Source organism: Macrobrachium nipponense, chromosome 20 (genome assembly GCF_015104395.2).
Source record: "Macrobrachium nipponense isolate FS-2020 chromosome 20, ASM1510439v2, whole genome shotgun sequence".
Classification (NCBI taxonomy): Eukaryota; Metazoa; Arthropoda; class Malacostraca; order Decapoda; family Palaemonidae; genus Macrobrachium; species Macrobrachium nipponense.
The window spans coordinates 59,135,499-59,148,231 of record NC_061089.1 but is presented as its reverse complement, the minus strand read 5'-3'; the positions used below and the strand labels follow the sequence as shown (position 1 = coordinate 59,148,231).

General features: G+C 41.3%; 1 protein-coding gene across 2 annotated transcripts in view; it reads left to right on the top strand.

Moving 5' to 3' along the window:
• The window catches only part of LOC135226294 (ubiquitin carboxyl-terminal hydrolase 2-like), a 186,479-nt gene extending 174,167 nt beyond the window's left edge, over window positions 1–12,312 (top strand). For both annotated transcript variants that reach the window (XM_064265738.1, XM_064265736.1), the window contains one exon: window positions 9,360–12,312. In XM_064265738.1, the coding sequence (XP_064121808.1) occupies window positions 9,360–9,447 (88 nt within the window). In that variant the 3' untranslated portion in view covers window positions 9,448–12,312. The remainder of the gene's footprint in view (window positions 1–9,359) is intronic.
• Window positions 12,313–12,733: the final 421 nt, after the last annotated feature.

Sequence of the window (12,733 nt, the reverse complement as noted above, 5' to 3'; positions counted from 1 at the left end):
AAGAATTGTAAAGCAAGGAATCTGTGGCACCTGGCAACAAATGCGTAGATGTTGGTATCTGACCAGGCTTGGAACCTTGTGACGCACCAGTCTTTCTTCCAACCCAGGATATGAGAGGGGTGGCTAGAGGTGGACAGTTAACATTAAGACCTCAGGTTTGTTAGCTATGAAAAATACAAATTGATTAAAAAATTTGCCAGTTGTTTATACATGGAACAAACATTTGGTCCTAACAATAGGATAGACTTCTACTTGGAGGGAGGTACAAGTACCCTGAACCGGCTTGGGGTTCAGCCCACCTGACCACCCTTCCTAGAAGATCGAGTTCTAAAGAAGGGGGTCTGAACCTGTGAGAGAATAGATAAGCGAATATCTAAAAACTTAACCTCTTGGGATTAAACACAGTGAAACATGTCCATATTCATTGCATTTGTAGAAGGTGAAAAGGACTCTTGTCTGTTCAAGCAACAAACCACATAGGCCACATGGATTTGTTACCACTTCTCTCTCCCCTTGTTAGAGAGGAGTAACTGCTACTGGGAAGCAGATTTGTTTATTGTATAGGAACAAACCAAATCACTGTATCAGACTAGTCCCAGCTTATGATGTGTAAAATTTTTCAACCCGCCTGCAGGAAGAAGAAAGGAAAAAAAAGAGGAAGGAGGAGACCAGCCATCTCCCACACAATCATCTTGGGTAAGATACCAACTGTCCCGCTGGGGGCACCAGATGAGCTACATAACTTGATGGGCAGCCACCACCAGACCCAAGGAAAAAAGTATCCAAGGACCTGTGAGCAATGTCCTTCAGGAAAAGGAAGTGAACATGGTCTGCTGAAGCCTGGAACCAGCATTCAAAATCCCATGAACAGACAAGTTCTTCTTAATTGCCAGAGAGGAACTCATTCCTCTGATGTCATAAGCTCTAGCTTGCACAGACTCTGTGACAGAACTATCCAGTGAGGAGTATGCCTGCCTAATTGCCTCACATAGCCAGAATTTTTCGAAAAGATCTTGGAAATTTCCATTCTGGACTGGCCGGTGCTAACAAAGTTTATGGCACCTGGGCCTTAGGTGGAGAATCATTTAGATAGCAGGGCAGAGCTCTGACAGGACAAGGCAAAAAATGCCTACAGATCACTGTCCACCAATTCATTCAGGAGAAGAATGAAAACGAGACAAATTTGCCATCATGAACCGAGATATTTTGAGTCTTAACCTACAAATTCTGGGACATATTTGAAGGCCACAAACCTCTAACCCCTGGTGCTTTTACTGTCATAACTCGGGCTATGAAGCTCGCCCTCTCTTTTGAGGAAGCCAAGGCCAACAAGAAACTGTCTTTAGAGTAAGATTTCTGAATGATGATTGATGTAGTGGTTTAAATGAAGCTCCAGTGAGACTACTCATGACCAGAGTAAGACTGCACATTGCATGTTTGAGCTCTCTTGTTGAACAGGACTCCTGAGTAACACCGAGATTTCCCAGCATGAAGAGATGTCCATGCCTTTCAGGTGCAGGAGTAAACCGAAGGTCGCCCTGTAGTCCTTGAAAGCTGAGACAGAAAGAGCTTTTAGTTTCTGTGAAAGAATAGAAAACCCACTAGCAGTGCTGAAATTCAGAGTAGAAAGAAACATTTTCAATGACCCCAGCCATAGTAATCAGCCCACTTGCCCTGGTAGACTGCTGACAAAGGCCTACGGAGATAGCTGGACATTGACCTGGTGCTTTGTGAGAAAAGCTTCTTGCGCTCAGGAGATACTCGACAGTCTCCAGCCATGAAGAGACAGACCTTACTGACTGGTGGAAAATTTCCACATGAGGCTGGCAAGAGAGGCTCCATGGAGGATTTCTCTTGGAACCGCTGACAGAAAATACAGAAGTTCTGGGAACCACTCTGACTTTGGACATTGAGGCACCGTAAAGGGCATCCTGAAATTCCTTGGGCTCACTATTCTGTCCAGGACCTGATGGATCTGGCAGAACTGAGGGAATGCATACCCTGGAGATTGTGCCAAGGATGCTGAAGAGTGTCCTCTGCCTGAGGAAGAGGATCCTAGACCACCAAGAAGTAGACCTCCAGCTTCCTGTTGAAGCGAGTTACAAAGAGGTCTAACAAGGGTCTTCCCCAAAGATAAATCGGTGAGCCACTATGTCCTGATGCAGAGACCACTCCATACATAGGATTTTACTCCACTGGTTAGATTGTCAGCCACCATATTCCTCCTGCCTGGAATGTAGCTTATCATGAGCCCCACTGAGGTGTCGACCGCACACTGATGCATCTCAACTGTTAAATGAGTGGAGCTGGTGGCAGAAAGGAATCTTCTTCTCCAATGAACAATTCTAAGACCATGAATAGAAGACCTCTAGAATCCCTCACCATGAAGAGGTCTAACAAGGTCTTTCGAGTAGACTGAGAAGACAATAGGATACCCCATGGGGATGTCCTAAAACAAAATACTCAGCACAGATATGTTCAAAATCTCCTAGTGTAAACTTTTGCATGACAAAACAATTGCACTGTAGACCTGGGAGAAGTCGAGCTGCCCAGGAGACATACATCTTCAACAGTAGAGACTTCCTATGTGGTGATCCCTTATGATGACATACAATCAGAATGCTGCTCATCAGAGGAGTGTGCCCTATAGTGATAGGTCACTTCCCCCCTTTAGGTTAAGGAACTACCATGGCGGTGTTCCTCAGCAAAATAAACGAAGGCAAGATGGATCCTACCTACTTCAAAGATAAGACCACTGGAATATGAGTTACATTAGTGATCTGGTTACTTGTATGAAAAGGAAGGTTAAGCTAGGAATTGAACCTAACCCAACTCCATGTCAACTTCTTAAAGAATGGGAAAAAAGCTTGCACTTGCAGAATCAAGAAGCAAACATCTGGAAATTTGAAGATTATGCCCAAAAATACATAATCTCCAACCGCCTGGGCTAGGCTGAGAAAGAACTCCAACACTTGGGCTAGAAGAATATGGAGAAATATGTTTTCCCAATCTAGGCTAGGCCTAGGACCAACCACCTAGGATAGGAAATAAATAAGCCATGGAAGGTTCAACTAGCGCACCCATAAAATGTTGTGGTAGGCTAGCCTAAGAACTTATCCACTTTGGATTGCTGCACAAGAATTTGACCACCTAGGCTAAACTAAGATGGAAAGGAAGGTTCGAACTAATGATCCTAGCTATGCTAGGCCATGAACCAAACCACTTGCAAGGTGAAGAACTCGACTACTTAAGCTAGGAAGATGGATTAAGGCAGAGTCGAGCTAGCCAGGCTAGGCTAAGAACTTGATGACCATGGCTTGGCAAGAAGATAATAAAGCAGGCTAGATTAGCTAGAATAGGCCAGGGTAAGAACTCAACTACTTGGTAAGCTAAGAACTCAGCCACTTGACTAGGTTAAAGTAGCTTTGAACTAGTTAGGTTGGGCTAAGGATAAGGTAGCTTTAACTAGTTAGGCTAGGCTTAGAACTCAACCACTCAGGCTAGGTCAAGGTAGCTTTGAATTAGTTAGGCTAGGTTAAACAGAACTCTACTTAGGCTAAGCTAAACCAGAAAGGCTAGCATTTCCTTTTCTTCCCTCGCCTTGAAGCCTTCTTGGCTTAGACTCGAGTATCTAACCAAACAGTGTGCCTGAATCCCAAAGAAGGCAGGGTGGCTAGATGGAATGAATCCATTGACTGGAACTTGCACAGACGTTCATTACCTCTGCGTAGGTCATCATCACTTCCACCAGAATAACTACGCTCCCGAATATAATGGAATATCTGAATCCAACTTGAAAAGGAAGACACTGGAACGCAGCAGTGTGATGAACCATGTACATGGATGCTGGTTTACGGATTGTGGGATGAATCATGTACATGGACCAGTGATGAATAATTTGCCAAGAATCAAAAATACAAGAGGAAGGCTTCCCGCATGTCGTTGGGGGTTACATGCCCCCGGTGAAGCAGAGGGTTGCCGATCCTTCTAGTTCCTTCCTTCTTCCAGTGGAGCTGACTCACGTTGCTACTGCTCGTGGAGAAGTTACTCCTTTGCTCCGACAATAGAGACTCCTATTGCTGTGACCATAGAGAGTGAGAGGGGAAATCCCCTTTCAGAACGAAGGGAGACAGCCTCATCTAACCCAGCTTTTGCAGGTATGGAGGAGATGCAGCACATGGGGAAACTTAAGGAGTTCTGGTCCACGGAGGTACTGAGGTGGGAGATCTACCCCTGCAGATACCTAGGGAGGGCCAGAGTTCCCTAAGTTTCTCCAACATGTACTGCATCTCCTCCAAACCTGGAGGGGGGCGGGATCCATCCACTCTATTGTCTGAGCAATAGGAGTAACTTCTCCATGAGGAGAAATGGCAACGAGAGGCAGCTCCACAGGTAGAAGAAAGGAACTAGGGTTGGTAACCCTCGGCATCACCGGGGGCTTGTAACCCCTGACGACATGCGAGAAGCCTTCCTCTTGTACTTCCTCCTCTTGGCAAACAGCATACATTGCTCCAATGGCCAAGCACAACACTCATCACAAGGGTTGGGCTGGTTGCACTCATGCAGTGAGTGCATAAAGAGTGAGGATTAATCATGATGGGAGAGGAAGCATTTGCAAGGGACATTACCTATGCCCAGGTGAAAATGCATAATGTGATGCTTCCCTACTTAGGGTGTAAGGGATCATGAGTTTGCATCACTTAGGTAACACAAAAATGTAAAAAAAATAATTTGTCCTTTGGAAAAGGACCAGCAAGTTGCTGCAGTCACACTCCTGGGCTATTCTCAAGCATACGATTGGTCCAATCCTAAAACCAAACCTGGAATGTAAGCAATTGTGGCCGAGCTGGGATGGGAAGGTGAACAATCCCATTCTGAAGGCTTACACCTGTCTGACATATGCCTCACGGTATAACCCTAGGATAGGTGGTTGAGGGGTAGGTGAGAGGGCCAAAGCACCCTTCATGGATATGCCAGAGGCTGAACCCCTAACAGTAGAGGAAGGCCATGAATGGTCATCAACTTGTGATAATGATGGCTGCATGGAACTGGGAGAGCAATCATGCACACATGGGTGTGGACTGTATGCACAGGCTGATGTCACAGAAGTCTGTGGTACAGAAGAACCTTCACCTTTTCATGTATCTTTACGATCGCAAATCTCCATGGAGACAAGCACCACCCAAAGCAGAAGCAGACAGTTCTTCCCCAGGAGACTTCTGGGGACCAGCAGTAGTGACAGGTATTGGATGAGACCCATGTACCTTGTGCCTCTTCCGTGGAAGAAGGCTGCTTGTACGAGGGCCTATTGGCACCTTCTTATAAAAGGGAGAAGCAACTGCCTTCCTCCAGTCTGTTTGCATAATGGGAATTTTGGAAGAGGGAGAGGAGGTGCTGGAACATGGCGATGAAATTGAACTACAGGGTCTCTTCTTCGATTTCTTGTTACGTTGGTATTTCTCCACCAATGCGTGGAGGAGAATGCTTGTAGGTCACCTTATTTCTCCACCAATGCTTGGAGGAGAACACCCATAGTTCACCTTCCTTCTTCCACGAAAGAGCCATAGTGATCTCTCAGTTGCTCTCTCATGTCCATGGACACGGAAACCATGTTACGCAGTTCTCCGGATTCCTTTGACACGGGACCAACTGGTACATGGATCTTGTCTGATACCTGTGTCTCCACTGCTGGTTCCCAGAAGTCTCCTAGAGACAGGAAAGAACCTTCTGCCTCTGCTTTGGGTAGTACGCATTTCTTCACAGAGACTCGTGTCACCAACACCAGTTTAAAGAAGTCCACTTCACGAACTGGTACAAGTTCTTCTGTTCTGCTGTACGAGGTCCCACGGACTCCCATGACATCAGCTTGTGTGTATGGTCCACATCCACAAACTGTGGCTCTTTCTAAAGAGAGAAAGTGAGCTCACAGCATGCAGGCGCTGTCTCACCCTCCTGCATGTTTTGGCAAAGAAACAGTTCCAGGGTTTCAAAAAGGTGAAGCTGGCCCATGAGCCTGCTCACCTGGAAAGCAATGAGGAGGTTGCCTGTATAGCCCACATTCATACCCATGTGTGCACTCCATCCATGCATGTTTGCGTGAACGGGTTTGCTATCCCAGACCCAGCATCGTTACCACAAGTTGATGACCTTTCATGACCTTCCTCTCTTGGCAGGGTTTTGGCCTCTGGCAGGTCCACCTCAACTTCCTGGGGTTATACCATGAGACGTGAGTCAGACAGGCCTAGGCCTCAAGAATGAGATTGCTCGCCTTCCCATCCCAGCCTGCCCACAAGTTCCCAGTTCGTTTTTTAGGATGAGACTAGATGTATGTTTGAGTGGTGGAGAGGGGGTCAGGGTTCTGTCGAAGGTATCTTTCCTGCTGAGAAAGTAGCCCGAGAGGACTGTGACCTGGGAGGACTTGAGGGTCCTTTCCCTCTGGATCCAAATACCCCTGAACCACAGAGGACTCATGTTGAGATTGTTGAAACTAATTTGTCAGTATAAAAATCTTGGGGAAGAGACTATGGCAACTCTGCTAGATCACCCTTCTGCCATCAAATTTTTCTGAATATGTACTGCTCAAGAAACCCCAAGCTTGTTGGCTTGCTGTGGTCTGATCTTAAGAAGTGGTACTAGATCAAGTGTTCTTTGGTGACTGGGCATGACAACCCATTGGGCACAACCTCCTTTGCCAGCCACACATTGAGAGGTTTCACCAGTCTGTAGTGTTCCTATCTCTTCATGGATGGATGGATGTATGAGTTTTAGGGCAAAAGCCCAGGCACTGGGGCCAAAGAAGCCATTGAGTGCCGTAATGGAAAGTAAATAAATTACATTAAAAATGAGTTAATAAGTGAATGAAGAAAATGATTATAGATAAATGACCATATGACAAATGGATGAATTAATGAAGAAAATGCTATATATATATATAATATATATATATATATATATATATATATATATATATATATATATATATATATATATATATATTATAATATATATATTTATCTATGATGTGAGATAAAAAATAATTAAATGTTATTAAAAATGTTTATAGACTTTAAAAAGGAGACGAGAGCAGAAATATCTGCTTCATCTCCCAAAATATCACAAAGGGATTTACCTCTAAGATATCTCTCTCTCTGGTTAAAATATCTGGGGCAAGTAACCAGAATGTGCTCCACTGTTAGCATCTCACCACCGCAAGCACACTCTGGGAGGCTGCCCCCTTCTAAAATAAACTGATGGGTCAAATAAGTGTGCCCAATCCTCAGTCTGCTTAAAACTATTTCTGTTCGCCTATCAGACTGGAAAGGAGAAGGCCACGGCAATATATTATTTCTAATTTTCAAACATCTAAATCACCTGGTAGTTATATATATAGCTTACGTCCCTGATGTCAGCTATATATATAACTACCAGGTGAGTATGTTCAAAAATTTATTTTATCATGAAAATAACATAATTCTGTACTTTCTGTTATTGGCAAGATGAGGAGAAGTCCATCTTTCTTGCCATTTGCTTAAAATATAAGATCTAAAAGGACCTTTTAGATCTGTATGAAGCACTTTACTAAAGGCTGATCTGCCATCTCGTTTCCGCAAATCCTCACATGTGAAGGGACCCAAGAGAAAGAGACAGATTTACGCAAATAATACAAATGGAGGAGCGATGCCTGAACTTTTTGAACTAACGGATGGAAGCTATTGAATTTTTTAATAGCTTCTTAAGTGCTTTTGGAATCTGAGTAAATGACAAAATTAGTGTCGCTACTTTCAAAAACTATATCCAGGGCAGAGACTATGGCTGTTAATTCTGCTGTGAATATGGATGCAAAGTCAGGTAGTTTAGCCGTATATGCTGTATCACCAAGGATAACTGCACAGCCAACACCACTATCTGACTTTGATCCATCCGTATATATTTTTGTCACATTAGTATTTTCCCCTAATCTCTTCCTCAGGACGGTCTTTTCTATCTCCTCATGGTTGAGGACTATCCAGTATCTCTTGTAAGCAAGAGGCTTTTCTTGTCAAGCAGCAACAGAGATATCTGGATACCTTTGCAAGCCCTCTGTGGCTGTCTGTCGTAGACTAGGTATCTCTCCAGTTGGAGCCACTATTCAGCAGTTAATGGATTTTCTCATTTTCCTTCGCTGAGGGAACTCCATCTCAGGTGTTAAGGGCCACAGGGTCACATTGGGACTAGTCCTACACCTGAAAAGTGTTGATATTTCCTCCTCAAGGCAGATCTTGATGCTGATGAGAAGCTTCAAAAAGTTGTGCCCTTCCAGGGAACTTGGGCCTCCGGAGTGGGATGCGACTTGTTCTTTGGAGCCTGACTCATCCACCATACGAACCCCTAAGGGTCAATCAGACTGGGCTCTGCCCTCAAGTTTGTTTTTGCTTGCCCTGGCATTGGCAGAGAGAGTAGGCGAACTTCATGGCCTTTTGTTTGAATATTAAGCACTCGAGGGGATGGGGCTCTCTCTCACTTGAATTTGTCTTGGAATTCTTAGCAGACTCAGGATCTTTTAGTCACTGGCGGCAGATAAGAGTCCTCGATCCCCTCCTGAGAGGACTTTGTTGGTTAATGATCCAGACAAGATGCTACTGTGTCCAATCTGAGTGCTGCAGTACTACCTTAAGTGGGCTTAATGACTGTTATAGTGGCTCGACCGAGAAAGAAGTGTCCAGAACACCATTTCTTCCTGGCTTTGTGTGACTGGCCTCATCCTTATCTTTTTATACCCCTCCTCTCCCCATGGGCAGAGGATGGGTTGATGTGCCATCATGTGTTAAATTGGGCTTGATGTGAGTGAGTTACTGAGTACCCTTTCTATTATCTAATGCACTTAGATCAATAGGAGTCCTAAAGTCCTACCCTCTCAAGCAATGGGAGAGAGGGGCTGACAATGAACAAACCTGTTGGGTATTAGTTTTATTGTCTCTGATACTAAAGGTTTATCTAGACCTTTTCGAATTAATGGTGGCTCTCAATACCCAGTAATTTGAAAGGCCCAGTAATTGAGGTCTTTACATATACTGCCCACCCGTAGCTACCCCTTCCTCTGATATCTGGGCCAGAAGGTAAGTGAACATATTCAGGCAGAAGAGTGGGACTAACCTCCTTACCACTGGTAGTTAACTAATAAGCAACCTTGTTTAAAAATTGATTGGCTAGTTTCCAGCTGATCTGAAGGTATTTCCTTGTGCAAAGACCTCAGGTTTGTATATTAGGAAAAATGCAAATTACTACTTTAAAACTTTTCATTTTACAGTATTTTAGGTCTGATCAAGTAGGCATGTATCCTCAGTCTGGGAGAAATTGACAATTTTTTTTTTAAATTACAGAGTGTCCAATATTTCCCAAGGAAGAGTATGCAGCCCTGAGGCATACGTGCTTTTCTATGAAATGACATCTGCATCATCCAAGCTATAATTTTCAAGAGAAAGAATGTTTTTATATATTATTTAAAGTGTAAATATGTTTTTAGAATCAGAAAAGATGCTAGTTCTCTGCTCAAATGTAGGATTGAGAGGATGAAACTGAATGTTTGTGTTGCTACACCTCTTTGTTAAGTGTTTCTTGATGCATGTTAAATGACAGAAAATGGGTGATGCAACCGAAGATTAGCTTAGGTTGTACTACCTCAGAAGAGGCAAACCAAAGTGCACAAATTATTGTAAGGTTAGTGCAGAGTTTTGGTGTTGAAAACGGTTACAACATGTCAAGACTGTCCAGCTATGTTAACGTTCCAGACTGCCTTGATTATGCAGATATTAAGAAAGGACATCACCAATTCATTTGAAAGGAAGTAATGGTAGCATCAAGAGTTTTAGGTGCATTGAAGATCTATGTACAGTAATGTAGTGGTTAGTGGTTATTCATTCCTATGGTCATTGTTCTTTTAACATGCCAGTCCATTATCCTTCCTTTGCGTGAATAGTTATATTGAACTCATTCTCCTACTATGAATGGCTGGTGTTTTGTTAATGAATAAACAGTAGTTGAACACTGGCACGGGGGTCATTAAATTGTTTGTTGTTGTTATAGTTCTTTTAACTTATTAATTTTTGGTAAATGCTGAAATACTCTGTTTAACACATGCCAGTTATAGATGATGTTGAACCTTGTGTCATGTATATAATATATATATCAGTAATATATTACATACCATTCATATTGTACATAAAATATATAGTAAAAATATTTTATTTAAAGTGAAGAAGTTATCTTGTGGCATAAGCTCTGATATCCAAAGGTCTAAATAACCAAACACAGGACATCATTTTGGCAACAGTGGTCATTTTCTGTCATTATGTTGATTAATGATAAGTCATGGAATTTCTTGTTTTGTATTCTAAAATTACACAATTTTTTGTCGTAAATATGTTTTAAATGTGCATAGTTTATATTAGTTGGCTAAATAGAGGCATCATGAACTGTTTTTATGCCTCACACCTTTGGAAACAGTAGTCATCTGTGAGTTATCCATCATTTTCTAGAGTCGTAACTTATTAAGGACAGTGTATATAACAGTACGTAAGTGAATACCACGTGGATGAAAACGGAAAAACACTGACATAGAGGTTTTTCTTCAAAGATCTTTAATCATGCAACATATCTCGCTGTTGTACAGATTAAAATTCTGCAGAAAATATTTTTTATGGCTGTAGAGTAATAAAAGTTGCCTAGTCAATGCAACAGTTATTTTTTTGAATGAAACTTATTGCTACCAGTGCCATATAGTGATGCAGTCTAGTGAACCAAAAATAAAATAATGACAATACTGTTAGCATCAGTCTCAGAAACCCCTGTTGCCTTTATATAGTGGCTTTATCAGATTTCTTTACTGTAGTGATATATCTTCAGAGGAAATATTGTCTATAGTTAATGTACAGCACTGTCACCAACGTAGCCTTAGATTTAAATAGCATATAAAATGGCATCATGATAAAACAGGCGTAATAAATCAATATTAATGGGAAAATTTACTGGTGCAAAAGTATACCATGTACTACTTTGTACCCTTGTTATTGGTTACAGTATGCTGAATGTACTGTGTGATGTGTATTTTGTCTCGCTAGATCTTGTTCAAGTTATTTATTTCATTCTCATCATCATTAAAGGCTTTGCTGTTAAAAACTACTGAAGATAAAAGGTAACAGAAGTTTTACAATTTACTGGTGCAGAATATAAAACTTTATACATATTTACAATTCACAAGGGGATCCATTATTCATATATTCATACTAAGCTGGGAGTTTTATTGAGTGTCTGCCTTTAGTCTGGAATTAAAGTTTTGTGCTTTTGAAGTGTATCCCTTATTTTTTTTAACTGACTATTGACATGGTTAGTTTAGGTGCAATGTACAGAACTTTGCAATGGAAATAAGTTAGCACTTCAAAATTCCTTTATTGACAGGCAATGTCAGATTTTATTAAAGAAATGGACTTGCTTCAAAATGTATAGAAACACAACCTTTTACTTTTTGTATGGTAAAAATTGTGGTTAAGATAATTGTTGGAAATTTAACTATAATTTTATTTCATAGATGATAAAGAAAACTATCATATGTCCGTTCATGTTGGGAAATGTGGGATCCATACATACTACCTACCCTACTTCTGCTGTATAAGGATATCTGTGTATATTAGTATTATATTTTATATGTTAAGTTAAACACTTTTGTGTTAATATTGATTTCCAAATTGCTATTGTTATATACCAGAAGTTGATAAATTACCTTCTGTTAACAATGCTATTGGCATTTGTAGAGAGGCAACAAGATTCTGCTAAAAGTCCAATTGTTTCTTCACATTACTGTACTAATTGCTACTGTGTAGCTTTTGATATTAACATATATTAGCTTGTAAAGTTAGTCTACAAAGAATGAGTTTTCTGTGAAGCAACAAATTGGAACCCTGCTGTGACCCATCAAAGTTTTTTAATTCAGCATGGTTAAGGAGCACATTTTCATCAAGTTTATCACTTTTATATGATAAACATAGTATTGTTCCACTGAATACTTAACATATATACAGGATATATCTGTACATAATGATATTATTTTGGGGCTTCCTCTCTTACTACTAGAAACTTGACACTTCTGCCCATAAATTTTCATTAGCCCTGAAGTATAGAAAACTTGTTGAATGGTAATAGTTTCAATTTCTTTTAAGTCTGAAACTAGTTAATTGACTAAAATTAAATCAGAACTTTTCAGTGCACTGGGGAAGTTCCTAGAATAGAAGTCACCCTATGATATAATAGTATATGAAAAAATAAATGTTTATATGGAAATGTTGTTGTTCTTAACCTCCACCATATTATAAATATTACAAATCCACAACATTCACAAGGAATATACATAAAAGATCCTTTCATCTCCTCAACTGAAGATACAGGTGGACGAGTTTGCAGCAGCACACTCGGAACAGCAGTCAACCAGACACATTCCAAGGAAGGTGGAAGTATAACAGACAGGTTCGGTCACTAGGGTTGGTGTTAGTGATAATTGGTCTTGTCACTTCAACATTCCAAAGGATGGTTCGATAAAGGAAGATGGTCCGGTTCATCCTTCAATCTTGACATACTAAAGCCGCTACTGTTCAACTCTGATTTCTGGATTGTGGGAACAGCCAATGACCAAACCACATTGAAAACACTGCTGCTTGTTCAATCAGCAAAGTTTAGCAATAAATCTGGTTAGTACACACTTGGA